This window comes from Rissa tridactyla, chromosome 1 (genome assembly GCF_028500815.1).
Source record: "Rissa tridactyla isolate bRisTri1 chromosome 1, bRisTri1.patW.cur.20221130, whole genome shotgun sequence".
NCBI lineage: Eukaryota > Metazoa > Chordata > Aves > Charadriiformes > Laridae > Rissa > Rissa tridactyla.
In genome coordinates this window covers 87,948,099-87,976,076 of record NC_071466.1, presented here as the reverse complement: position 1 = coordinate 87,976,076, position 27,978 = coordinate 87,948,099, and the positions used below count along the sequence as shown (strand labels likewise).

Sequence of the window (27,978 nt, the reverse complement as noted above, 5' to 3'; positions counted from 1 at the left end):
CTTTCATATAGCCCAGTTTCAAAAGAAGAACTTATCTCTATCCCCGAATATTCACCCATGAATGAACTCATGCCCGGTGTTTCTTTGGACCAGAATGGGACAAGTAATGCCAAGGCTCTTGAAGATCTCTTGGATTTCACAGGCCAAGCTACGTACTCCAAGATGTCCAGTGATACCATTAGCCTAGATGACTGTAACAAAAACTTAATTGAGGGATTTAACAGTCCGGGACAGGAAAATACACTTAATTCTATCTGTTGACAACCTCAGTTTTCAGCAGAACAGATAAAGGTACAGTATTGTGATAAACATCTTAAATATGATAAATTGCTGGGATTACTTATGAGCTTCCCAGAAAAATATCGCAGTTGTAAACAACATATGTGGAGAGAGGAAGAAAGCTGGTCTCCTAGATATTTAAATTTAGCACAATCTCTCATATTTGCAGCTCTTTGTAAATTGGCGTCATATGCAAACTAAGCGTATCATAGCAACCAAAAGTATCTGGTAAATGGAAACATTTCCTTTATCCATTCAGAATATAGCGAGAAGAGTTGCTTTTTTTCTTTGTTAATACAGTACCTTTCCTATAAGTCTTTGGAGCCTGTTTGCATGAAGAAAACAGTTAAAAGTGAGGCCAGCCTAGAAAACGGTAGTTATTGTTGCTGCTTACTCTTTTCCGCTGCTGTAAATACTTGCAGCACGGTGCAGAATCGCTTATCCTGGAAAGCCTGCAAACAAGATGAAAAAAGCATAGTAGGTTTTAGTGACAATTTCAAAGTACGGTGCCACAGTCCCTTTTTTTGAGAGAGCGTATTCTAAATTACAAAATTGAGGTCACCTAACTTGCATAGCTGACTTGATATTCTTCTCTCTCTTTTTTAATTGACAGAGGTAGCAATTTGTGGAGGATATATATCCCTGTGATGCTACTGGCAGTAAAATATGAGCTTGTCACTTGAAAAAAGCTTCTGCAGTCCTTGAACACTGGATTTCAAATAATCAGAGCTGAATATAACTTTGTCTTCCCAGGGAATATGTTGAATAACTGTCTGCTTTTGGCAGAAAACGGTGAGCTAGAGCCTCGATGGTTTCAGGGAAGACTGAGCGTGCATTAAAATTTGAGCTTTAGCTGCAAATAAAGCACTTATTTCTTCTTTTAATTTAAAATTCATCTCAACACTTCACTGTGATTTTTTTTATCTGTGCGTTTTATTTTGAAAGGATTCTTCCTTAAGCTTTATCATACATCTGTTTAGACATTTTTTTTTCTTGTAAATAATGTTGAGGTTTGCCCACAGTGCATTGAAAGGAAATAATATTCTGTATTTTAGTTTTGTGCCTATCTTTTTTTTTTGTCTTTAATAAGGAGTTACTGGCAACTTTTATGCAGGTGTATAATTCAAAACTATAGCTGAAGAGGCTTGAAAAATATACAGCTGCTGAATCAAAAGAGCCTTCTTACTGACTGTGGAGTGTGGGAGCTATCCCGTTATGGTTGTGTTGACACTTTTAGTCACTAGTGGCACTTACTGGTTAATATTAATTAGTCCGGGAGCAAGTATCAGTTATGTGTTTAAAAACATACTTGTGTAACACCTGTAAACAAAGTAGGCAAAATGCCTAGTGTATTCCCTTCATATATATCGTGTAGCTGTAGTAGGTCCGAGTGAGTGGTCGGGGGGGGTGAGACAATATGTTAATCTTTGAAGATGCAGACACTTGATTAATACCAGCAGGCTTTCTATCACGTGGAGAAGTATTTTGGCTTCCTTAGAGGCTCAACAAAACAAGATTTAGTCAGCAGCAAAGCAATATGCGAACGTTGCAGCAGAACTACGAAGGCTGAGGCACGCACGGGGAGCACTGCTAGCCCTCTTAACCGTCTGTAAGCGTCTGTATGGGAAAATTCACATGAGGATGTATAATGTCTAGGCATTATGTGCCATACAGTGTTAACCTTATTTCTGTTGGTGAACTGTAACTTTCTGCTAGATCATGTGCTGCTTTGAGGACACTTCTGTCCAGTTCCTTGTAAGAATAAATTATAAATACAACTCTCTTTGGACACTAACACAAACGTGAAAAGTTGGGGGGGTGGTTTTTTGCTTTTTTGTTTGTTTGGGTTTTTTTTTCAAATGTAAGGGAGCTCACAGCGTAGCTTGAGCTCAGTTGTAGCCCCGTTTTTGTGCTCTTTAAAGCCAGCAACGGGAAAGTAATCAATGACATTATGTGCGATGTATAAAGAAATCATACCTACAACAATCCAGCTCTATTTATGTTAGTGTACTTCAGAGAAACACTTTCTTTTGACTGTGCAGTAAGCTGTAGCATGGTACTGTCTTCCAAATTAGTCCTTCATCTATTTCCTATATAATAAACAAACAAAACCAGTTTGTTTTGCTGTGATACATTGTGTTTGACAAACGTCACATTATATTTTATTATGGTGTCATTGTATAACCTGTAGATTTCTGTACTTGCATGACCTGTATAGCATGTATAAAGGTGAAATACATTTTCATTTATGAATCTAACTTGTTTCTTAGCTTTTTTTACTCACAGAAAAAATGTGACTAATATAAAAATACATGTACGTTGATTTCTTCTGAGGTGTTTGCTGAAGGGGAGCGTAATACTGAATGAAGGAGTGGTTGTCAGAGCTTCAAAATATTTCACCATTGTTTCCTTTGCCATACACTGAATTTGCCTTTTGAGGTCTTGCCAATACGCGGAAGAAATACAGACTGGTGGCAGAAGAGCCTTAAGGTGGGGGCTTCCAAACTCTGGCATCCAGGGTGCTAGTGACAGCGTACAAACCAGTTTGCAGCCCTTTCTGCTCCCTAAGGTATTACTTGGCAAAGAAAACGAGGAAAAGAAAACTTGGGAGCCATGGCCAGTGGACACTGTTCTGTTGAGCACGCAAGAGCTGTTCCGTAGGGGTATCCCTAACACAAACGCTGAACTTCTCTCCAAGCTACATGCACGTACTGCTGCTTAGAAGGAGCCCAGCCCGGAGCTGCTCTTAGCTTCCTAGTGAAATGCTGCAGGGGAAACATTCAACAATTCTTTATTTTCTTTTAATCATAACTTCAGTCAAAATCAAAAATGAGAGAATCTACTTTTATTATGAAGTGTATTAATACTCTCCATGGTGATAGTTCATCTCACTCTCATTAACTCTCGAATCATTCATGTGATTTGTCCACTCAATTATTTACTAAGATTAAAGGAAGCATGACAAGTGAGTATTCGTGAAGAAAGATATTGCATATTTTTTCTTTATTTTTGCTTTCAGGTGTAACTTAGGAAATTTGACTGACTATCTGGAGCAAGTACTGTTAGCTGAGAGGTTAAATTGCTTCTGCTTTTTGCTTTTGATGATGTAACATCTTCATACCAATACCATACCAGTGTGTGCTGCTGTGATTCAAGTCTGCGCAATGCGCTTTACTTCTAATTAGTCAGTGGTCTTGAAACTGCGGTGAAGGATCACTAATGATTCACACAAGTCCTTGGTAGAGCTTTTTGGCTGTAAAGCACTTGAGAATCAAGCTGTGAGAAGCAGCAAGAACAAAAAGTAGAGCAGTGATCCTTGGATGGGTTTTTATAAATGTATGAATGGAAATACTTTTTTCAGATTACTTTTATAAAGTGATCCTCAAAACAGGATTGTACACACCAAGAAGAATTGGACACTGCTACTGTCCTTTCCCAGATTAATTTTCAATAACTAGTATAACTACTAGAAATTTCCAATATGTAAATAAATAGTACCTGTGAGGTAATTGGGCATCACAGTAGCTCTCTGATTAGGTCTAGTACTTTCTGTGGCGTTGCCCTGGGAAATGACACCCGAAGCTTGTCTCAGGCCCCAGCAAAGGCCCTGAGCAGACCTCCTGGCTCCTCAGTGAGTTCATTTCAAAACTAAAAGGCATCAGTGAGGGGTGGATTTGGACCCCCCAGCTGCATTTTTGTCTAGTGATGAAGAGATAGAAGGCGAGGGAAAATCATCTGCTCTCCTGTAATTGTACAAATTATATATGTGAAGAAAGCAACAGAAATAACACAGACTGATACTCCAGCTGGTGGGGTGGGGATCTTCCCTCTGCCACCTCTCAAAAGGAGAGCAGCTCACGCTGCTTCCCACCCCACCACAGTCACAGCCTCCCCAGCGTATGCAGCTCAGGCACCCCGGCCACCACCCGGCTTGTACTTCAGGCATGGGCAGTGTGGCACGGCAGCTCTTTTCCTGCTCCACAGCCCCACGTGCCCGATATAGCGCTGTGGCCTTCTCCAGCATCAGTCACGGCCAGCCATGGGAGCCCAGGATCTGAGGCCACCTCTGGGGTTTCAGCACTGCAAGGCAGTCTGGAAACCCTAGTAGAAGACATCCTTCCCGTAAAGGTTTAAACTGTGGTCCCTTCCCCATATTAGAATGTAAACAGTTCGATATTCAAGAGCTGAAGACTGTTCACTCTGTGAGGTCTCTGTTCGCTCTAAGCCATGGCCCATATCCTGCACAAGAGGGAGACTGTCAAAGGGATCAGTGGGGATACACTGCTCCTTCTCCCGCTTTAGTGACCTGAGGGACTCCTTCCTTGCTGCTCCCCTCTCCCTCCGCATGCAAGAACAAGGTGGAGACTGAAAATCTCTGTTCCTTTGCTCTCATTTTAGAGCAATGTTGTTCAAGCTGTTGGTGGCCTCCAAAACCAACGTGGAGAGTGGTTGTTCCCCTGTGCTGCCTCTGTGGAGGTGTGCACAAATGTGCATAAGTGTCAGTTACCTGACATCTGGAGATGTTGGTTTTCAGTATCAATATTAAATTCTGAAAAATTTATTACTGCTGGGCCACTATGCTAAAATCTGGAAAATACAATGTATATTATTACTGAATGCAATTTTCTCTGGATTTCCTTTTTAATCTTCGGAAAAACAGGTTTAAAATTCATTCAGTCTTTCCAGAATACATAGACTTAAGAATAATAGAAACCTTCAGACGTTCAGATGCATTTTTGTTATTGCTGTTAGTGGCAATAATACCAGTCCAGAACGCCGCGAGCCTCAATGTTCGTCTCTCCCCTGCTTTTTTATCCCATCATTTATCTTATCCTTATGATCTCCTACAACAGAAGAGTAGGTGATGCTGTTCACTCAGTTGGCCAATTTAACTTGTCTGTTTAAGCGACGTGTTCAGTATAAAAGCCCTTGAAATTGCAGGCAGAAACACCAAGAGAAAGGATGTTTAGGCTTTTAAAATAATTACATAAAATATAAGAAAATGGTTTCTTGACCACCAGAATAATTTTTGATGCTTATTTTCTTCTCAGTTGCCTTGTTTGTTCTCTAGCTTGTATAGGTTTTATAGCATTTCTAATGATTCAAGATTGAGGTAGTAATGTTTTTAAGTAGAGGGTTTGATGATTACCCGAGGCCTGCAATTTCCAGGATCAAAATAAACGCTCTGGAAACCAGTGTGTGATGTTCACTTGGGAGCTTTACAAAAATAGATGTGTATCCCTGCTGAAATCAAGCCGTAATGATTTCCAGATAAAAAACAACTATGATGCAGGAAAGATTCAGTGACTAGAAGGAAATGGTAGGCAATATGCTGCGTGATCTATCGAGTCCTTGCTCTAAGAATTAGTTTTTAAAATAGCTGTGCATGAATAGCTCAAACCAGAAGCTTTGCATTATCACCCACATCTTCTTGCTGTGTCTAAAAGGAAGAATTTGAAGTCAATGGCAGTTGCAGGTGATTGACGTTATACAGGAATGGACCCAAGAACTTTAAATTACATAGCTGGAGAAAAAAAGGTTTAATGGGTGTGAGAGATGTTCACAATCAGGAAAATTACACTGATAGTATTTCCTCATTTTTTTTCTAGAAATAACAGCCACTCTCACCAAATTCAATACATGAGCAGCACAGTAAGCAGGATCGGGGAAATATCTGTAACACCATATTAACATTATGTTCATGCATTCCTTTTCAGAACAACTTCTCTCTTTTAAAACACATATGACAACATTGTCTGAAATATCATTATTAGTGCCTTAAATATGCAGAGCTATGGGGATTTATACCAATAAATTCTATGGAGTTATTCCTAATTTTCCTGGTCCGACATCTCCAGAAGAGTTATCACTCTTTCCTCTTTTCTTTTCTTAAACCCCTTATCGATTCAAATACGCAAATCCAAGAGAATACAAAATCTGGTGGTTTCCGGCTGGAAGGAGTTTGTTCTCTCGGTTCCTGGACAGAGACTGCCCACGCCACAGCTGGCACAGAAACAAGAAATCTGAGCAGTCTTTTGGAGACTGAATATCTGCAGTGGTGTGTCAGGGACAGCGATGAAGCACCGCTGGGACAGGCAATGACTATAATCCTGGTCAGAAACAGTTAAAACTTTGCCAGGTGGAGACTGGGTCAGAAATTCTTTCCTTTTGGCAAGAAATGTTTGCATTTCGAACCTATGTTTTTACAAGGCTAATTTATGCTGATGTTCTTGGGCCAGTGCTGGTTTTTAGAGAAGAAAGTGTCCTGTAGCAGATGAAACTGCTGGTGAATTTAGCAAATAAATGAGTTGATGGAATGCGGGAGGGGAAGCAGCATGGGCAAAGGTAACAGTCGCTGAAGAATGCTAGGATACTTTGCACGTATTTACTACCATGTAATTCCTATTAAAATTCCTAAGACAAATTAGTTATCAGTCATGAACACAACGTCCTGGCGAGCTGAACATTTTGAAACTTGATCTCTCCTCGGACTCTTCATCCTGCTGTTTCACTGCAATTTCTGCTTCTGTCACCTTTCCAAGATCAGGCTCTTGCACAGGTGAAGAAAACGAAGCCTTTCTGCCCCTGTGCCTTCCTCCTTAAATTCATCTGCTGTGGCCTCTTGGGTGATAAGCTCGGTTCAATGCCTTTGCTTTTAAAATCCTGTTACTGTATTTATGTCACACATCGGTATTAATTCATACACTGAGATTCTTTGCACTGGTACATTGCCAAAATCCTACTGAGTTTACACGGGCCTTATGCCTAGCGGCAACAGCACATTTTCACATGTTGTTACAGGAAAGTCATGATAACCTCATAAATAAAACACACGGGCATCATTACGTCATGAGAGCCCAGCCTCACCAAAGGCTCTTTTTTAAAGAGTAATTTGGTGATACTATCAGAGCCAAGTCACGCAGTCAGTCATCCTCTCACATTCCTTCAGGGTTTAATTAAACGATTACTTTACAGCTTTCCTTAAATTTCAAAGCTAAATAGTGTAGGACTTATTTCCTCAATTAAGGAGAGAATCGTTATCTGTTGATCTCAGCCTAGACTGAAAAAAATACTGCAGTACCACAAAAAGCTGTTACAGAAAGTTCTTACAACTGAAATCGGGTTTTTTGCTTTATTCTGGACCAAATTCTTGCCTTGTCTGGATGAGGTGTTACAGGTTTGAAGTTATTTTGACAAGTAACCTCAGGAATTGACCTAAACACCAGTATCGCAGTTTCTATAAAGTAAAAGCCGACACTCGTTTGCTGGAGACTTAGAGGTTTAGCTAATTTCGTTCCACTGAATGACAGAAATATTTTTTAACATACTACTAGAAGAAGCAAATGAGTAGAGTGCCTACAAAAAATTAGGCAGCTTGCTCTTGTTTCAAGACAGGATACATGCTTTGTGGTTTGGTGAAAGTATTTTGATAAAACTCAAAAAAAAAGCATGGTTGCGCTAAGGGGTAGGAGTGGATGAGAAGTGGGAGAAGAAAGCATAAATGTGAAACTCCTCCAAAAGCAGAGATCAAAGTTAATGAAGCCATGCAAGTCTTATCAGGAAGTGTAATAAGATAGTGAAGTACAAACAAAACGCTTCCCTTTAGATATTACGAGAGGTTGGCTGGTAAAACCGTGATTACCCTTGGACAGCAGTTCTCCATGGCGGATCTTGCCTTTGCAGATGTTGGCTCCACCAGATCCTCTCTCACTGCTCCAGTGGGCTTTTTCCCCTCTAAGTATTACTGTCTACGGGCTCTGTCTGCAGACACCAAGGTGAATGGTGTATGACAACCAAGCTAACTATCTCCCCACATAGAGCTTTTAATTCCATTTATCGGATCCACCTCAGTGGAGAACAGGCGTTCAGCAGCGGCTGCTGTGGTGGTGAGCCCGGCAGTGCGGGAAAGCCCAGGCAGCGCTTCCCAGCACAGCTCAGGCTCCATTGCTCTGCCTGACTTTGCCAGGGATCAAGGAAAGTTTTATTTCCACTTTTTTTTGTTTTTAAAAAATAAATACGGTTCAGCGAAGTTCAGCTCCGATAGTAACGTTTTATGTGGAAAATGAAATGCCTCCACGAAAGAAGATACACAGAATCTGTCTGCTATTGAGGGATAGCTTCTGCCTTTGAATTCTAGGTGACTTCCATTCATCATTTCCAAGTATTTAGCATGCAAACTGCAGGCATGCTCTTTCCAAAGGGAATGTTTACTAAATTAAACATTAAAGGAATATGAAAGCTATTCTCTCTTCTAATGATACTTAATTAGAAAAAAAACACATGGAAATAGATTAAAATAATTAGTCTTAATAAGCAGCAATTACCAAGTCTTGTGCAATAGAATAGCCTTCACAATTTAGAGATACAGAATAATGATGCTGTGGAACTACTAATAGACACTGTTTTGAATATTAATTTAATTTGTAAAGTGTATTTAAGTTCTTGTTTTCCTAGACTACACGGTCCCAACCATTGAGACCATGTGTACTTACTATCCACCAGCATAGTATCCATCCTGCTATCCATCACGATAAAAGTATATTGGATCAAGACAGTCTGAGGTGAATTCAAGTAAATAGGTTAATAATGAAATTTAATAATTTAGTTTATGTAATGTAGAAGTTTATCATATGCACAGAGAGGTGGGTTGTCTGTACTTAGTGCTTTGGACCACTTTTTGCTTCAAGTGAGGCATCTGCTTAGTTTTAAGGTTCAGGGCAGCACTCACACCCCTACACGCAGAGAACAGGGGAACCACTGCACCAGCTGAAGTAGGGAATAAAACCGAATCTTTTTTCTGTTAGTTCGACTTTCCTAATCTTGCGAATGAAACCATAGCTGCCTATACAGTGTTTATCCCACATATTGTAAGAGGTATGCCAAACTGGTATTGTCCGTTATCTGGTTGAGCCCCCCTGGCTGGCCCAGGTTTCTTTGGGAAAGTGGAGGTTAATGGCATCTGCCCACTTCAGTCTTGCTGGCCCGATCTAAAGCTTGCTCAGCCCAGTTCTCATCCCAAGCTCCTGTTAATGAAAATATCAACATGGCGAAGAGGAAGCAAGCATTGTTTAGTGCAGCTTGCCACTGCATTTCTATGCCATATGGTTCAGTAAATCCTTTGCAGTCCCTTTTAATTGGGAAGTCACTAGTACTGAATTTAAAGATAATCTTACACTTCTATATGCTTCTCTTATGAAAACGTTCCAGTGTTTTTGTGAAGATGCACGAAATGATTTTGTATGGGAATCGTGCAAGTTTCCTCCTTGTGTTTGAGCTAGTCTAAAAAGGGCTAAGAGCAGCATCCTGCGGACACTCAAAGACAACAACCAGATTTATAGCTGTGAAGAGGGATTCCTCGGTTCCACCTACAGCAACGCTGCTAAGGTTGAGAAGATGGATATTGGAAGATAACGCTCTGCTAAGAAAGCAGTCCTATACACAGAGAGCAAGATGTCAGCAGCTAAAAGTTCAAAGGATGGCCAAAGTCAGCAGCCCACGCTGGTACCGGGGGCATAAGGAAACTGAGACCACTTCTCTGAAGTACATCTAATTAAGGCACCAACAGTAGGTAACTTTTCCTCTCCAGTCTTTATCCAGTGACTACAAACATCTAACTTCACCCTGTTAGGCCATGGTTTGATGATACAGGAAATGCAGCACTATGGCTCTGAGCTGGGTCAGAAATGTCAAGTCTGTGTATCACAGAGTGCTGACTCTGGCTCTTTTTGGGGCTTAAATTAACTTGTTTAAAAAAAAAATGTTGACAGGCTAACTTGGTTTTGGCAAGCTTTATACCAGATCAGATATCATCTGCCTGTGCCGCTGTAACGATACCATATCAGGTATCGCCCATCTTCTCGCAGCTGCTGCAAAAATACAAAACCAACATCAATTGTGTGCTTGGGCTAAAACAAAAGCGTGTGCTTGCACCTGATCAGAATCGAATTTATATTTATGAGTTGATCTGACAACACACCGAACTAGTATTCACCATCCTTCACCAACTGCCTCAGATGCCTAATGTAACCTAGGTAGTGCAAGTGTCTCCTCTTGCGTATGGTTTTGCGTGATCCTTAAATCTATTTCTCAGTGGTTTTCTACCATATAAGGATACTCCCATTTCGGAAGGGCTTCGGTATGTGTCGGCGGGTGCTCCTGCTGCTGAAGAGAAATCTCCCTCACTCAAACGCCAAACCTGTTTGTCCTGCTGGGTACCATGACTGACAGCCAGCGCCTGGAGAGGAGCCTTCAGATCCCTGGGATCGATCCCGTCTCCCGGGGAAGGGCAGCGCTGCAAGAAGTACTGGGACGGCCACTCCAGGAATTTGAAAAGAGCCTCGGAAAAAACCCCACCCGAGCCCTGCTAGAGGCGCCTCGGGCCCGGCAGCATCGTCCCCTCACAGGTAAGCCGTGGCCGCCTCACCGGCAGGCCGCACCCGGGCGGCTGTGCGGCCTGTCCGCCCGCACCGCAGGGGGCTTCGCTGCCGGGCCGGACCCTTAAGGCCTCGGGGAGACGCCTGGCCCAGCCGCTCCCGCCCCAGACCGCCGGGACCGCGGCCACGCTCCCTCCTCAGCAAACCCCCGCCGCTCCGGCCCTGCCCCGCTCCGGCAGCCGCTCCCCCGGGCGCGGGTGGGACGCGTAGAGGGTGGGGTCGGCTCTTCACGGGGCTGAGGGGCTCCTCAGAGCTCTCAACGCCCCCAGGGGCCGGGGCACCCCGTCCCTTCTGCGCTGCCGCCACCGGCAACGAGTGGCCGGCGCGGAGCTGCCCGGTGCCTCCCCCCAAGAGCGCCCAGCCCGGACGGGAGAGACCGCTCCTGGGGGGCGGGAAGCCACGGAGCCGCCGCTAGGGGAGAGGGAGGTGCCGCCGCCGCCGCCGCCGCCCGGCCCCGCCCGCCCCTCCTCTTCCGGGGCGCCCGCCCTCTGCCCGCCCTTTCTCTCCGCCGCGCCCGTGGGGAGCAGCAGTGGTCGGTGCGGCCCGCCGGGACCTGCCCCGCCTCCTCGCCGGGCACCTGCTCGGGGCGGAGCGGGCGGCAGCCGCAGCCGCAGCGAGCGGCGGGAGGCGACGGCAGCGGAAGCGGCCCCGCTGGCGGTGAGTGTGGGGGACGGCGGCGGCCCCACGGCCTCGGCGGGGCCTGGTCGGGCCCGGTGTGAGCGGGGACAGCGGGGCGGGGGCCTGGCCGGTGCCGCGGGCAGGGTAGCCGGAGTCGGGAGCTGGGGGCGGCGGTCATTGTCCCTGACCGGGCCTATCCCCCGCCCCGGCGGGCGGGGGAGAGCGGGCCGGGCTGGGCCCCGGGGGCTCCACCACCTCCCACCCCGCGCTGCGCCCACCGCGGGAGGCGGTGGAGGGGGGCGCCGCTTCCGTTCCTCGCACTGACCCGGGAGGTGCTGGTCGGGGACAGGAGGTCTGGGGGGATTCCGCTGGATCCACCTTGGATCTGCTGTTGCCTGGGTAGCCCGGAGCAGCGGCGTCCGGCACCCGCCTCTCCCCGCCTGGGTATGTGTGCGTGTTTTGCGGTTCGAGGCATGTAGCTCACGCCCTCGGCGAGGTTTGGCAGGGCCGGGAGCGAAGGTCGGGGCAGGGGCGACGAGAGGTGCCGTGGGGCTGCCCCCGCGTCCTGAGGGTTCCAGAAAACCCGTGTTGCCGTGAAGCCGCTGGGCAGAGCACGGCGGAGCTGAGCTGAGGTCGCCGCTGTAAGGACAGCGTTTTCCTCAGAGGTGAGCAAGGCATAAATAGCAGCAGTCCCTGTTCCTGATAATTTATATGTGGCTCCACACAGGTTTATACCAGTTAGTGTGTTTATAATAAAGCAGTGCAGGCTTTGTATAGCAGTCATATGCTCGTTCCAGTGTGTCTTTGGTTTAGCTTAATACATTTTCAGGGTTGAGTCAAACCAAAGCAAGATGAATTGGTGCCGATTTGACCCAGTCTGTGTTTTCTGATACTTCTTTGGTTGGTTTAGTTTATTGTGCACAATTCATATGCATCTGAGGGGGCAGTAATGTCTTGGGAGGAATCAATGACAGCAGTCGCCTCACTTGGCTCAACTCCATCCAGAACAGCAACACCTAATTTTTCTCGCAATTCTTAAATGCCCCAAGTCACTTGTAAATATAGTTTAGGTTCCTGAATTACAAGGGTTTAAAACAAAGGCTACTCAAATTGCTGGGAGATTTTAATTACCTGCTTACCTTGTGTGTTTGTGGGCCTCAAGGAAAAGTGAATCTTCTGTGAAAGTTTTGCTGGGTGTGGATTGCTGGAGGAAGAGCATGGAAAGAGGATGCCAGGAAGGGAGGGGAAGAAATATGTAAAAGGCATGGAAGGATCTCTGGTGACGGAAGCCGCGTTGTGGCAGGCTGTGAGACACAGGGCTGGGCAGAGAGGGGCAGAGAACATGGATGACTAAGTCTTTCCCCTTGTTTTCATCTTTCCATTCTGAAGGACTAATCAGAAGCTATGAGGATTTTTCTGGTAATTTTTTTTTTTTAAATATTGGTGTTGATGAGGTGAGCTAAAATTAATTAACTTCCTTTAGAGGCACACCCTGTTATACTGATAAACAGCTGTCTGTCTTAATGACTGTCCATGCACTCCTCCACATCTGCCTTCAGCAAAATAACTGGTATTTCTGCCACACCGCTTTTGTAAGAGTGATCAAACCAATTCTCCTTCTGCCTGCGCTGTGATGAGATGGGCTTGATTTCGGTGCAGTCTTGCCTTGTGGGTGTTCACCTGTCAGGAGGTAACGTAGGCTGGATTGGTGTCGCAGCAAGCTGGCGAGCGGTGTGTTTGCATGCAGTTAGGTTTGCTCTCCTTCTTGTGTGGCAGCAGGCGCTCGCTGTCTGTGGGGAAGGCAGGAAATGTGCTGGGAGCCTTCCAGCAAGGGCTCATTTCTCCAGTGTGGCTGGGGAAGGCAGCCTGGACTTCCCGGCCTCCTGGCAGCGCTGCTGCATGGCATTGGCAATTCTGAACAAATAAGGGTTTTCTTTCGGTTTTATGGTGGTTTTGTGACTTTCGGTTAAAAAACAAAGGTCTCCATTATGGTTTGTACATGTTGGAGAGCTTTCTGTAGGCAGTAAGTTGTGGTTTGTCTCTGGGACTATGACAGGAGCAGATTTCACATGCTTCTGGTGTTCCTGTAGAAACCAGTAGGCAGAAGCGGCTGGGGATGGTGCTGTGACATTTAAGGCTCTGTAATAGGCGGGTGTTAAAGGCCTCTAATTCAGTGCATTATAGAAATGGCTTACCAGTATGTTTATGGGTTGTGCTTTCTTGGTGTTAAAAAAAAAAATTTTTTTTGAGAGTGAAATACCTAGTTTATTATGTGATACAGATTTATGCCGCTCGTTCTTTCCAAGTTGGCATTGTAATCTGTTTTTCTGCAAAGGTGAGGCATCGCCTGCTAATTAGTGTCATTATATGGGTTGGTTTTAAATGAGAGCACACTGAGCTTAAGTTACACGCTCAGTAGATCTACTCAGTTATTTTTATTCTTTTGCTCAAATACACAGGGTCAGGGGAATACTTTCTATGTATCCCTAGGAATTGCTTAAAATTTGTTTCGTGGTTAATTTAGGAAATATTGTATATTCTAGCTAGGCCTGTACTTTCTGTAGTAGGTCTTCATCCTACTGTGAGTTGAAGGGGGAAAAATCATTTTTATATCTATCTATTCTGTATAGCAAGCAGAGGAGAGTGATGCTCACATGCTGCCCCTGTGTGGGATGGTTACCTCGCTAGCATGAGGCCTGGTTGTCTGTTAACAGATCCTTGGTATTTGGGATACAACCCGTGTAAAGCCTGCCTTCCCCAACTTGTGCCAAAAAAAAAGGATAAAGCTGAGGAGGAGGACAAAAAATTCTCTAAAGCCACAAGTGGCTGCGGTTTCAGGAGGCCAGAGGGGAGCTTCTGGTGCTGGGGAGACCCTGTCTCTTGGCAGACGAACAGGAGTGTTGGAGCTCACCACGCTCCTTGGATCGTGGCACATTCGTCAGGAGAGTGGGCTCATGGTGCTGCCTTCTGCCATCACTGCCCAAGGTTCCTAGTCCTGCTGCCACAGCTGCCTGGGGAGATGCTGTGGACCTGATGAGGAAACTTGGTAAATACAGCATGGCAAGAAAAAGGGAAAATGGAGGGGGGTGGAAAGAATAGCCCTGTCACCTCCCTGGTGGTGGTGGGGTGGTGGATTCAGCCTCTGAGGCTGCAGTGACCTGGGGGTGGTGGCACCAGACCCGCTACAAAATATTTTGGAGATTCGAAGCATAACCTTGAAGATCCGGAAGGTGCTGTGGGAGTGACAAAAGCCCAGGAGAAGGGATCTGTAAACAAAACAAGCGCTCATTGAATATTGGAGAGCTGTGAGGAAACTGAGGATGGAAATTTGGATCTCGGTTGTTTGCATTGATCTGTTACCTGCAGTGTTGTCTAAAAGAGAGAGAATGGTTTAGAAATTCCTCAGCTGAGTTTCAGTTGCCTCAGCTGGGGTGTGTGTCCTTGACTTAAACAGCTGTTCCAGCTCATAGTTTTCAAACCTGTCACATATGTCCCGCCCTGAGGCGATGTGCCTTGAGTTGGGTGTCACCTCCCTGGGCTGGCAGAGTTGTAACTCAGCTCCAGGCACCTCTCTGGTGCTGGGGCAGCAATGCTGGAGCATGTGGCAGGGTTGTGCTGCACACTTTGTGACATCCTTCCTCCAGCCCCTGCAGGACTGGGGTTGGTGGATGAAGGTGTCAGCTGGGAGCTGTGGTTTGTCGTTGAAGATGCTTGGTAGAAAAATTGGGGAGAAATGGGTGTATGCATGGCCTAGCACAGCACTGGTAGCCTCTGCCTGTGGTGATTGTACCCAAGTCAGTCTGGGAAACATTGGCTAAAGGAGATGTGAAGTCCTGTTGCAGGCTCAGAAACGTTGAGGCTGGTGTACTGGGAGATGTTTCTCTGTTCTTATGCTCTTTCCTGGGCATTTGCTGTTGGAGGTGATAAGATTTGCTTGGAAGCTGAGTGGGCAAGAACATGCCAGGCTTGTGTCCTGCTTGGACAGTGGCTGTGGTGGGAGTTGCACGGGACAGCCTTTGAATCGGCTGTTTTAATTTAGCTACTAGAACAGTTGCCAGTTCTATACTTTTCACTTAAGGATAGGGTAAATGGCTCTCTGTATTGTGGGCTTCAAGATCTTTCCTTTTTTTTTTTTCTTTTTTTCTTTCCCTGCCTAAGTCTGGATTGCAGTTGAGCTTTTAATTTGATTGTATTTCTGTCAAATACTTGGCTGTCTTGGTGTTGAGACTCTCTGGTCTCGAAACTCTCCTGGTTTCTTTCTTGACAGACACTGCAGCAATACATGCTTTGGCATGTCCCTTGCTGCTTCCAATTGATCCCCTGCCTAGAAGACAGTCAATGAAAAGCTTGCCTCTACTCCTTATCTTTTTGGGCAGAGCGAGAGAATAGTGAGCTGGGTAGTTTTTGCAGCAAGGGTCAGTGTCTGTCTTCCTGTCTGCTGTGTGACCCAACCTGTGAAAGACTTGCTTATCCTTTCCTTCCCTAAAAGATTTGAGAGGCAGTGGCGATGGCAGTCGGGCAGTCCCTTAGAAAGGGGTGAGGAGTGACATCTCCCTTCACTGCAGGTGAAATGTCAGTTGAAGAGCAGCTTCTTGATGGTGAGCGCTACTGCTGTTGACCTGCCCTTTGCGTGTCCTGCAGAGGGTTTCTTCCGTGACCTGTTGTAGATGATGAAAGGCACTCAAAAGGCATGTAAAGCAGTCCACGTATTTATGGTCTGTTTACGGGAGAGTTAACTACTTCTACTCAGTCCGTGCACTATCTGCAAGGTTTTAGCTGTTTGGGGCTTGCTGGTGTGAGGCTCTTTGCATTAGGAGGAGCTCTAGTTCCCCTCCATTCAGCTGGACCGCTGCAGTCATTTGTGATTTCTTGTGTTTCATGCTGGAGAAAAATCAAGGAGACTGAAGATAATTCTGTTCAGGAGAGCAAGCTGTTAAAAAAATTATAGCCTTTCTGAAAGAATGTGGCACATCCCATGTGATTTCTGGTCATTTTCAAGTTAATTCTCTCAAGATACTCCTTTCAGGTTTGTAGTAGATAGATACCACAAGAATTTTGTACTTGCCAAAGCACTGATCTCTCGAGGGCAGAATCAAAGGAGAGCTGGCAGCAGGCTTGAGGCCATTTCCTCTGAGAGGCAAGTTGTCTGATTCTAATTCCAAAAGTCAAGGAAAAGAAAAAAGGTGGGGTTTCCATTAATATTTAAAACCTATCTAAGCACAGTTACTTATAACTCCTCCAGTGAGCCACTTATTGTTGTAACACAACGAACACAAGGAGCACTATGAGCCTAATAATACTGCTTCCTGGTTAAAAAAAGTAGTTCTTTATGTTTTCATAGTGACAGCATCCCATAAAGTACAGCAGGAGGACATGGTGAAATTCAGAACCCAGAGCATAGCAGGTCCTGGGGCCTCTGCTCCAACATGACCTGGCCTTTCAGAAGCACCTGGGTGGCTGACTTGGGAGCCATAGGGCCTTCACTTGCTTTAAGTAATTCTGCTAGACGCAGGCTTGCTACCTGGGACCATCCTACAAAAAGCTTGCTTTTGGTGTGGAACCGTATTGCTGGTCTAGGTGAGATGATTTTAAACTTGAATTTAGCAACGTGCTTACAAATTCTGTGTAGATTAATTTGTGATTCTGGTGTTACACTTGGGAGTCTTGATTGGGGTCGAGTGTCTGCTGCCTTCTTCGTATGCTGCGTATTGCATCTTGAATCTCGCTTGTGGGGAAACCATATTGCGTGGGTCACTTTTTAGGCAGCGCATTGAAACAAATGAACGCTTTTTTTCCACTAAACAAAAGGAGTGTCTTCATTGGAAATTACAGTAGTCTCTTTATCCTAAGGCAAGATCTAGAACATGCTGTCACAGTCTTTCTCATGCTTTTAGTAATGATTGTTTAGCCAGTCTCGAAAGAATAAGGAATCTTTCATTTTGTATGTTCAGTTTCTAGCTTGATCAGTCTGCGATGAGAGATCCTGGCAGATCAGGTTCTGTACGATGGTTGGGTGAGGTTTAATGGTACTTTTGTCTTTTTGGTGCTTACATACTCACTTGAAAATGAAGGATAAAGTTCAGAACTGAAGGGAAGATTAAGAATGGATTTGAATGGCCTGTAAAACACTGACACTTTTTAAAGTTTACAAGAAGAGAGGGTAGTAGTGAAGCCTGGGGTACATGCACCTCTCTTTGAAATGTGTTGGCTGGGGGGGTGTGATTTTTTGTTTCTGAAGTACTGTTCAGTTTGGTAAGGTGTGTTTTCATGGGTGAGAAATAGGAAAATATTTTGGTGATAATAGTGCTTTTCTTTGAAAAATAGTATGAGTATTGTCATTGGAGCATCACATTTAATTTTGGCTAGTATGATCTTAGAGTAAGCAAAGGGCCTGAAGTTAATTCATGCCATGCAGTCCTCAGATATATGCCTTTAGGATTTAAGAGGCAATCCTAACTTCATATTTGAAAGTTCAGGGAACAAATATTATATGCTGTCTTTGGGGTACTTTGGTTTGTTTTTTTCCTTCACTATCCTTTGCAACACTTCTTACAACTTCATGCCTTGTCTCATGGAAAGATTCATGGCAGGGTAAATAGTCTTATAGTAAACAGGAGACTTTTGAGACTTTAAAAAAATGAATTCAAGGGAGTTTTCTCCAGAATGATGCTGTTGCTCTGTCTTGCAAATAATTGTCTGGTTAGCTTATGGTGCAACTTAAAGAGCAGGAACTGAACATTTCCAGAATCACTCTGAAATGTACTGGATGACTTGTCTAACATCCACCTGTGGTGGTAGACATCAGAAGCATGCTGTATGCTCTCCCCTCAGATACTGCTGTTTTAGCCATGAGCTAATTGTACAAAAATATCAGATAGAACAAGGGGTAGTACTTTATTTGAACAATGGTGGGGGAACAACGATGGTGATGTGTGGGCGAGGCAATGGATCAGGTGTGTGGGTGCACACCGACTTCTCCAGGTTTCTTCTGTGCCTTAAAGCTTGCTGGTTTTTTTCTCCCCTTTCAATTTTAGTTGGTCAAGTAAAAGATTCTGTTAAAGAAATGATTTGGGTACTGGGAGTGTCACAAAGGCCATACTTGACCAGTCCAGACTCATTTTCTTTCTCCATGAGTGTCTGTGAGCAAATACATACAAAAAAATACCACAGCATGTGTAGAGTGACGTTGACCTGGGTGTATTCTTCCAGTTTCAAGTGACTGGTTGTTCATTACTTTCAGAGCTGTTGATGGATCTGTTTTTGTATCTATTTATATTTCTGGCCTTTACAGCATCATGTTGTAATTAGGAGCTGTAGACATGAGCATGTGGTCCAAATTCCAACTTTTAACCAGTTCCCTGATAATTTCACTCTGCTTTAATCTTTGTGTCTGCTACATAATGAATAATCGGTTCCATTCCTGTTCACCAGTTACATTACTGGTGAGTTTGTATATCCTTTCATCACTTGTTTTCTAAGTTTCTAGTAGTGTTTTGCAAAGAAGAGTAGATTGCACTGGTATTTTTCTCATTCTTCCGTAGCTTTTATGAGAAGAGATGCCCAGAGCTACTTCTGGGGTTCAGGAGCAGTTGTTTCTGTCATAGTGCATCCACTGTATACTTAAATGTGTGTCTAGGTAGTAGGTTGTCAACAAGTTAAGTATAAAAACAAAAAGTACATGGGTGGTTTTTTGGATGAAGTGTGTGATGATACAGTAGTTGCAAATTGATGGAGCAGTTAAAGCTTACAGGAGGTCTGTGACCATGTGAAAATATCTGTGTATATTACAAATTTGAAGCTGAGTATATATGAAGTCCAGAATGTAACTCGATGCAAAAATATTTTTCTGTGTAAACTTGGTTTTAAAGCTGAGTGTATCTCCTCCCTCTACCATCTATAGCATTTAATGCATGCTAACAATTACAGCACTTTTTCAATTGCTGCAGCTTGCTTGTGAGATTATTAACATTTAAAAACAGAGTGAATAGACAGCATTACAAAATGGAGAGAAAAAGGGAGCAATGGTGTCAAATATTTAAACCTTTATAAAGAAAATAAGCTGTGTTCTAAGGTCAACAATTAGTAAAAATGTTACTTGCCTTAAAATGGGAATTGGAGGTAAAAGCAAAACATCCTAAAATATCCCTCACCCCAACCTTGAAGCATCAAAAACAACTGTCCCTGTTGTAATATGTAGTGCAATTCTGTTATCAGAGTAGTAAATTGTATCATTTTTACAGCTTCAAGAAACTCACATAAACACGTGAGAGAAGATGACAAGATCTAGATCAAGATCACCACGATGGAAACCAAGGTAAATATTTATAACTTGTGTTCTGAAATGTTGGTCTATATAAGGATTTATAACTAGGACTTAAAACTTGCATAAAAGAAGGAAAATTGCATCGAGAGTTGCAATTTGTTAAGTGTATTCTAGAAATTATAATTTGCTTTCCAAACTGAAAGGCTTCTGAATTTTGTTTCCCAACTCACAATTTTATTATTATGAATTTTTTTTTTTAAGATGGAGGTGTTAAGGCTTTGCTGTCTGCCAAGAACTTTGTTCAGCTTGCATGTTTTCGGACTTGGAACTACCTTAAGAACAAAACCTAGCCAAACTAGTTAAGGTTAATTTTACTCAAACACCACCTGCTGCACTTCATGTCTGTAGCTCATTCCTGTTTTGCCTCTTGGTAGACAGGAAGGACCTGGCTGACTTTTTTTAAGAAAACACCCACAGAAAAAAAAAAAAAAACCCACAAAGAAGCCTTCTTAGTTCAAACGCCTTAGGCTTTCTGAGCCTTTGGGGCTGACCTGCACATTGATCTTTAGCACAGTTAGATATGCCTTGCAGTATAAAGCGAAGTGAAAACACGTGAGTCGGTGCCTTTCTCTTTGGATGCTAGCCTAGTAGCATGTGTCATTGATGTACATCACCACAATAACATCCAGGTTACTTCGTGCCATTAGTTACCTGCCTAATTTTTAGGACTTGCAGTGCAAATTTGAGGTGTTAAAGCTAGCAGGCTGGAACACAATTTTAAGCTTTCAAGAGCTATTAGTATGTAATATGAAACTACTTTTTTGCTGGTTTTGGGTTGCTTTTCTAAACAGACTAATTCAGTTGTGATGACCAAGACCAAGGGAGTTTGTTGGGTAACGCAGAAAAATGTGGTTTTGTTTGTTTTTAAAAAGAGAAATCCTATTTGCTTCCATACCAGATCGATAATGGTGAATATGTCCTTTGAGTGAAGACAGGGAGAAATGCCCTAGCTCTTGTTAAAATGCAAGCCTTAATTAGAACAACACGGGCTGGCAGCAGCAGGATGGGTGCTATTGGACGTTAGCCACTACAGTTTTATGAAGATCTGTGGTTCTCAGTTTGAGCTCATTTGCAGAAAGGGAGCAAATAGTTATGCTAAATTGTACATCTGCAATATGTGTACGGAGGAGGTGGTTTCCTTGCATTTTTTCAACTTATATTTTTCAATGGTTTTATTAAAGAGTGTATCAAGGGTGTCCAGCAAATACTTGAATACAAGCAGAACTGTTGTGTCTGAGATTACTTTCTGACTCATGCTAGTGGCTTGTGCTTTTTTTATTTAAGGAGATTTTGGCTAAAACGCTTGACAGGTTGCTTTCATTTTTGTAACTGTAGGTGAAAATGCAAAGCTGAGTGATGCAATTGAGTGGATCTTAGCTTGAATCTTTAATAGCAAAAGCTGCAGTAAGTGTGGAAGTGCATAGGTATACATGTATGTACATGTACACATGATTACACAAGAGGACGAAAACATCTTTCTCAAACTCGGTCTTCTCTGCAGGAAAAAGCTTACCTGTGTGACATTTTAAATAGGATATTTTAGAATGTTTTCAGTCAGATTTTGGGGTTGTTACAGCATGCAAAGCAAACCTGAAAGGTTGGGGTATTTTTCTTTTTTTTGTATTTCTTTATGTGTTTTTTTTCTTTCGGCTTTTTTTCTCTTGGCCCTGAAAAAGATAGGGAACGTTTGAGAAGTGTGAATATGTGTCTAACAGTTGTTTTCAATGTAGTGGAAACTTCATATATATGAAATTATTTTTAGTTTTAAGTGAAAAAAATGCAAAGAGAGAAAAATGATTGACTGACTAGTATTTTGAGTGAGTATTTCTACTATGAAAACCTTCAACAGAGTGAAAGTGAGCTTGGTACTCTAGACAGGCACATGACACGTTTTAATATTTTGGCCTGTTTTAAATTTTTTTACCAGTTGATTGAAATTGTGTATTAAGCTGTACTTCCTTAGGAGATAGATGTTCTCATTAAGAGGTTGATTCAATTTTATGGGACTACTCAAAGTGGATTTTGTTTTCTGCCTTAGGTCCTTATCTCCAGCATTTAGGAGTCCAGAGCACCATAGGCAAAGGCATGCTCATATTAATTATGACTGTGAATATAAAAGCTTTCGTAAGGACCCAAAGAAACCAATGCCTTGGAGAATAGAAGATGAAAAATATGGACAAAGCAATTCCAGGTTTGCACCTCATAGAAATAACCACCAGAGAATATATGAACGCAGATCACCTTCACCAAACCTGAAAAGAATTCCTATGGAAGATACTTACAGTCATAAGCCCTACAGAACACATTCATCTGAAAGAACTGAAAGCAATAGGAGATGCCAGTTACCACCAAAATACTTGGAAATACCATATAAAGAGCACGATCGACCATTTTACCAACACAAAATGGAAGAAAGATACACGTTTGAACACTACAAAGTCACTGGAAATGAAAAAGGAATGAAACCTTTTCATAGACCGTTAGGGGCTTCATGTAAACTTGAAAGAAAATGGCATGAAGATGACTTGAGGCACCAGAGGTTACATGAAGAGAAGTATGGTCAGTCACCCAGAAGAGTTTCTGATGAATTTACGGCAAGGAGCTCTTTACAGAAGAGGTATAGGAATAAAATAATTAAAACCTGGGTATTGTGGTGTAAAGCCTCAAGTGAAAGTCTGTTTTCATTATAGTTGAAGATATCCACCTTGAAACACGTTGGCCACTTTGTAGTTTAATTATGGGCGACTGGTAGTAGTGAAGTATTTGTCTTTTAAGTAAATCGTATTGATGGCTAGAGTATGAAAGGATAATATTTCCCTCTTAAGAGCCCCTGCACATCTGTACCTTGGCGTGAGGGATTATGGGTTAACTTGCCACGCATTCTGCTGTCCAACATTCTGCACATATAAGTTCTCGCTTTCTTCTCTAGTGCAAGTGTAAATTGCTTTATGTCAACACAGGTATCCTGAAGATCACGATTACAGAGAATATGGGCACACGTCTAAAAGGGCTAAAGAAATGGAGAGGTATGACGGTGGAGAAGTAGCAAGAAATTCCAAGTGGAAGCAAGAACGTTCTTTTCCACCCTACCAAGAAAAGGAGGAGCAAAGAAATCTGGGTGCCCAGTCCCACCGGTCGGCTGAAAGGGAGTACTCGGAGGGTTCTGTCACAAAGATAGCCTATGAGTACAGTCACAAACGGCGCAGGCATCTGGATGGGGAAAAGCCTTTTTCAGACGATAGAGCTCAGAAGTATGTGAAGCAGGAAGACCAGAAATATGGTTCTTCTAAGGGTGCCCGGAATAGTAAAGAGTTAGATTACTTTAGCGGTGGAAGAGCGAGACGGACTGAAGAAGGGCACATCGAAGTACCTGTTAAATATAGTTCAAAGAAAGGCTGTGATGCTTGCGTTAACTCTTCCAAAACGGATGTTGATCTGAGATCTTTTAAAAACAAACCGAAGGAAAGAGTAAGGAAAGAAGGGGAATTCAGGAAAAAAGTAGATTCCTCCGATAGCCAGCATGAGTCAAATCATACTGTTTCAGATGTGAAAATGTCAGATGTCAACTGTAGGAGGGAACATCTCACAATCAAAGTGGATATGAAGAAAATGGTGACCAAGTACAGGTATTGGTTTCCTCTCACCTCTTCTTCTTCCTTCCTTTCTCTTTACAGTTTATGAATATTGGAGGAAAGCACAGTTTCTTTAAGAGGTAACCAGGACAAACTAAGGTTGTACCTTTTTATTTTTATTTCACTTCAAAAGTTAACTTGCCCAGACTGGAAACTCGCAGCCTACCTCTATTAAAAAACAAACCAAAAAAACTCCCTACTTCATTTCATGCAGATATAGTAGGAAGTGGAAAGAGCAAATACGCCTGACACAAACCTGTAGTTAAAAGTTGTTTATGATAAGTACATGTGTTACTTTTAGTTAAAAACAAAACCAGAAAAGCCTAGTCCTGTGCTTTCTTTTGGAATATGATGGCATTTTTTTGACTGAGTCATCCCTCAGTTTTTCTAAAAACCAGGTAACCTTTAAATTACTTAAATCTCAGGCACGCATTCAGATGTTCCAGATCTCAAGTTCAGTAAAGCTGTTGAAAAATTAGAGATCCCTGGGTTATGTTATTTATTGTTGTAACAAATGAAGTGGCAATCTGTTGAGGCATCAGAACTGAAAAGCAGTAGAGTCTGCTTCTGTCTATCTTCTGTGTAATACTTCTGCTTGCCTTTAGCATTCTCAGTGCCGGCTGAATTGGAAAAAAAATGATAATATTATGAAAATCTAGATGATGGATACATGGTAGAGAGTAAGCAGCTTGGTTTGTGTGGTTTTTTGCAGGTTTTTCTGGTATGTTGCCTTGCTGTTGCAGGCAAGAATGTCATATAATGGCAGTAATCCTTTTTGGAAGCAATTACCTTCCCTTCCAAAATGATCAGCCTTCATTTTAAAGGTATTTTGCCTCTTGTCCCAAATAAATAAAACATCTATATATTTTTTTCCCTTTACAATATTTCAGAAACGTGTAATACCGTGGAGAGTTACAAAGACAAGTTACTGTCTGCACCTAAGGGGCTAATATTAAAGACTGAAGAAAGGGAAGCGGAGTAATGCCCCCCGCCCCACGCTAGGACAAGCATTTAACTTCCTGAATGATAATGTAGGGAAAATAACTTCAGTAGTGTTGGGTTTTGTTGAAAGCCCACAGAATGATTCCTGTATCTGGTAGCCTCTTGCTGCTATTTTTGAAAGTCATGCGCGATGGACATGGTAATTATTTGCGGACTGAAGAAACTACTACATTGATTACAGCTAATTTAATGTGTGGAAGGCTTGCTTCTGCATCCCAAAGTGCTAAATATTTTATTTTTTTTCGGGGAGAACAAACTAATTTTGCAGAAGCTGATGATTGGGAATATTCATGCTACCTACTTTAGGCATTTAACAAACACCTGACTTGAAATGATTCAGCTGAGAAGAATATTTTCTTTATAAACCTGAGGAGTGGGAAGATAATTCAAATAGTCTACAATTGAGATTGTTCGGATTCCCTCTTGCATGCATTTATTTCCAATTTACTGGGGGCAAATAGGTAACTTCTGGCACCTGCTAGAGGATATTTCTGATACAGTTTTTGTATGAAACTCTAGTCTTGCATGCTTCAAATACAGCATGGGCCGGCACATAATCACTTTGCAGAATGCACAGTAAATAGAGTTTTTACATGGGCTGTTTGAGTCCTCATTTTATCTTTCCAAATGACAAGCATTTTCCTTGCAACATGAACAGCAGGATTTTTAAAGTGTTATCTTCCTTGTCAAAATAACTCTTAAGCATGCAACCATTTGGAGTGTAAACTTACTTAGAATGAGTAAAATTTGACAGAAAGATGCTAAACACATTCTTAAGTTCACACACTGCCACTGTAAAGCTGTTTCACTAGGCTCAAGTGATAATTCAGTTTCCAAAGACGCTGTGAGATTTTTACATATCTGAACTGTTCTTGAAAATTGTCTGGTAGCTCCATATAAACAAAGGCACACACATAGTTGCCTTCCAAAATTATACTGAAGTAGTAGATCAGGATCTTCATTTGCCTCTTTTATTTGATAATGTAGATGAATTAAGTTTAAAATTCACAAGTTTTCTATTACATACTTCACTGAAACAAGGATTCCCGAGAGCATAGGCTCTTTGTATTTTATTATAGCTTTTCTTCCTTGTGATCTTATGAGGTTTTTTTAATTAAAAAAAAAGGAACAAAATAAGATTTTGGTTTCATTACATTTATTCCTACAATGACGTTCTCCATTTATTGTTTTGTTTTACTTTATTTGAAGTTTTTCACATATAGTGAATTATTTTAAAAGTGAGTATCTGCAAATTTTTATTCTAGGGCTGCTTCTAGTCATACTACAGAGAGACAGATGTCACATGATCTGGTTGCTGTTGGCAGGAAAAATGAAAATTTTCATCCCGTGTTTGAGCACATGGAATCTGTATCACAAAATGTTGAAAACGACCCATCAAGAGAATTTACTCAGGAAATAATCACAATTATCCATCAAGTGAAAGGTGGCTGTAATATTTGGGGTATATGTGTGTGTTTATGTATTTATAATTATTAAAACCAAATCTAATTAATTAGATATGCTGTCCTTGTAAATCTCAGGTGTTTGCTTTTGGCTGCATTTATATTTTGGCTTAATTCTATATTGGCTTAAGGAAAATGTAGGTTGAGGATTTCAAGTGTTTGGGTGGAGAATGATTCTAAGAAGGTCTCGGCCCATAAGAGGGGCATCATTGTGGAGTGTTAGAGCCGAAAGAATTTTATGGTAGTACTTAAGACTAATCTACTTGTTCAGGAACAAGAGAAGAAAAAAGGAGCTTTGCTGTAGTCACAACTTCCTAGTTATATATAGTTCCTTTAATTTTTCAAATTAGTGTTTAGACTGCTGCATCATGTTCAGTGTTGAACTTAAATTACAGATTCTAGTCATTTGACTACTACCATGATAGAGCTGACAAATAGTTAATGTTCTGTTGAGCTTAATCTTATTAAATAAGAAGGATGTCTAAGTTGGGCTTACCTAATCTTTCATTTCTGAGTGGTAAACTGCAAGTGGAAATAGTTTGACATTTAATCTCAGAAGTTGTCTTGGTGTCCTTAAGGGTTAATCTTTTAGAAGATACAATTTCCCACTGTTCGTTTCAAATGCTACAAATAAACATTCTTGTATTTAATATCTCTTCACAGCAAATTACTTCACATCTTCTGACATAACTCTGCATGAACGGTTCTCAAAAATTCAGGATAAACCAATTGCAAATATGAATGAAGTTAAAATACGTCTGGATCCAGAAATTCACAGGTAACTTATGTGCTTTTTGCATTAAGGTATTTAATCTCTGGTAGACTTTCCACAATATAAAGTGTTTTTTCACTGACTCTAACTACCTGCCCATAGTCCATAAAGAATTCTGCAGTTGGTCAATAATGCTTTTGCTATTTATAGTGATGGTACTTGTTTTTATGTAATATTTTTACATTTTAGGAGGATTGACATGTCTCTAGCGGAACTTCAGAACAAACGAACTGTGCCATCTGAATCTCCCCAGGTATCTTGATTACTTAACTTTTTTGGCAAACCGTAAGTTAAAATGATATAATGTAAACAACATCTTCCCCTTGCTCTTGGTAAGCCATTTTTCATGCTTTGAAGACCATCAGTAATTATGACTATTTTAAAGGAAATGCACATTTGAGCATGCTTGCAGATACCGCAATGGTGCAAGTATGCTGTGTTCACTGATGAGTAAAATGCAGGTGTGTTCTCCAGAGTAGCTGTAGTGTGGTTGTTCCTGCTGCTTGAACCACTAGCTGCTTTCAAATAGTGCAAATACTAGCTTAGTAACTGACATGTGGCTCTTGCTATCCCTCTGAGATTAGAAAAAGCCATAATGTTTCTTCTACCCTAATGCTAGAATGGCCCGACATCCGCATAATTCCTCAGAATGCTATTTTATCCCATGCTTTCATCCAGGGACGTAACACTTCCTGTCTTCCCATTTCAAGCTATGCTTACTGTGATTTAGGTACCATTTTTTCTATAGCACAGTTATGTGGAGATTAAACTTAATTAAGAATAGTAGAACTTCTTAAGATTTGCTGGAATTTACGTGAATATTTTTGCCTTGGCAACTCTGTGCAGAATTCCAGTCCTGTGCTCGCTGTTCTTTGGACACTTGTAAAAAGGCAGATAGTGCAAGAAAGGGTAATTGTTTGAGACTACTTTTTATTACTGTTTTGGACTTCGGATCCTTGGTTTGATGTGCATCCATCCTATGTGCCGATAGCTGAACTGTGTTAACAAGGTTCTATGCCGGAGGCAACCCCTGAAAAGACAGTTTAGTTACTACTAGCTAACTTGACTTTAACCCTTTCTCTTAACTAGAACATTATGAGAGTGTTAGAAGATCCAAACGATCTACGGCATGACATAGAAAGGAGGAGAAAAGAGAGACTGAAGAATGAAGATGAGAGAGTGTTTCATGTAGATGGTGTAACCCCAAGGTAATTAGCAAATAGCAGTCTTGCTGGCCCAAGCCTGTAGTTCTCTCATGTGTTCATTTTTTGACTCTTCCACAGTTATGTTCACATGTATTGTGATTCTTTTCCATAGTTTGTCCTTTTGAGTTTGACTCGGACTGAAATTCAACTGACATACATTGTAAACTACTCTGTAATGGAGTGTTGCCTTGAAAGAGGTTAAGCTGCAGTGAGGAAAAAAAAATGAAAAGCAAGCTTAAACTGCAGCGCTG

General features: G+C 42.1%; 2 protein-coding genes across 7 annotated transcripts in view; both read left to right on the top strand.

Moving 5' to 3' along the window:
* Positions 1-2,502, top strand: part of MAP7D2 (MAP7 domain containing 2) — an 88,474-nt gene extending 85,972 nt beyond the window's left edge. For 2 of the 3 annotated variants that reach the window (XM_054203525.1, XM_054203510.1), the window contains exon 16: positions 12-2,502. In XM_054203525.1, the coding sequence (XP_054059500.1) occupies positions 12-261 (250 nt within the window). In that variant the 3' untranslated portion in view covers positions 262-2,502. The remainder of the gene's footprint in view (positions 1-11) is intronic. The other variant, XM_054203520.1, reaches the window with a different exon arrangement.
* An 8,706-nt stretch (positions 2,503-11,208) lies between these two features.
* The window catches only part of BCLAF3 (BCLAF1 and THRAP3 family member 3), a 33,473-nt gene continuing 16,703 nt past the window's right edge, over positions 11,209-27,978 (top strand). For 3 of the 4 annotated variants that reach the window (XR_008466696.1, XM_054203476.1, XM_054203498.1), the window contains exons 1-8: positions 11,209-11,369; positions 19,571-19,644; positions 21,692-22,270; positions 22,614-23,279; positions 25,553-25,731; positions 26,414-26,528; positions 26,712-26,775; positions 27,612-27,730. Coding sequence is in view for 3 of the 4 variants with exons in the window: in XM_054203476.1 (XP_054059451.1) it covers positions 19,604-19,644; positions 21,692-22,270; positions 22,614-23,279; positions 25,553-25,731; positions 26,414-26,528; positions 26,712-26,775; positions 27,612-27,730 (1,763 nt within the window). In the remaining variant the exon portion in view is untranslated. Of the gene's footprint in view, positions 11,370-11,766; positions 11,996-19,570; positions 19,645-21,691; positions 22,271-22,613; positions 23,280-25,552; positions 25,732-26,413; positions 26,529-26,711; positions 26,776-27,611; positions 27,731-27,978 lie in introns of those variants that run through there. The other variant, XM_054203485.1, reaches the window with a different exon arrangement.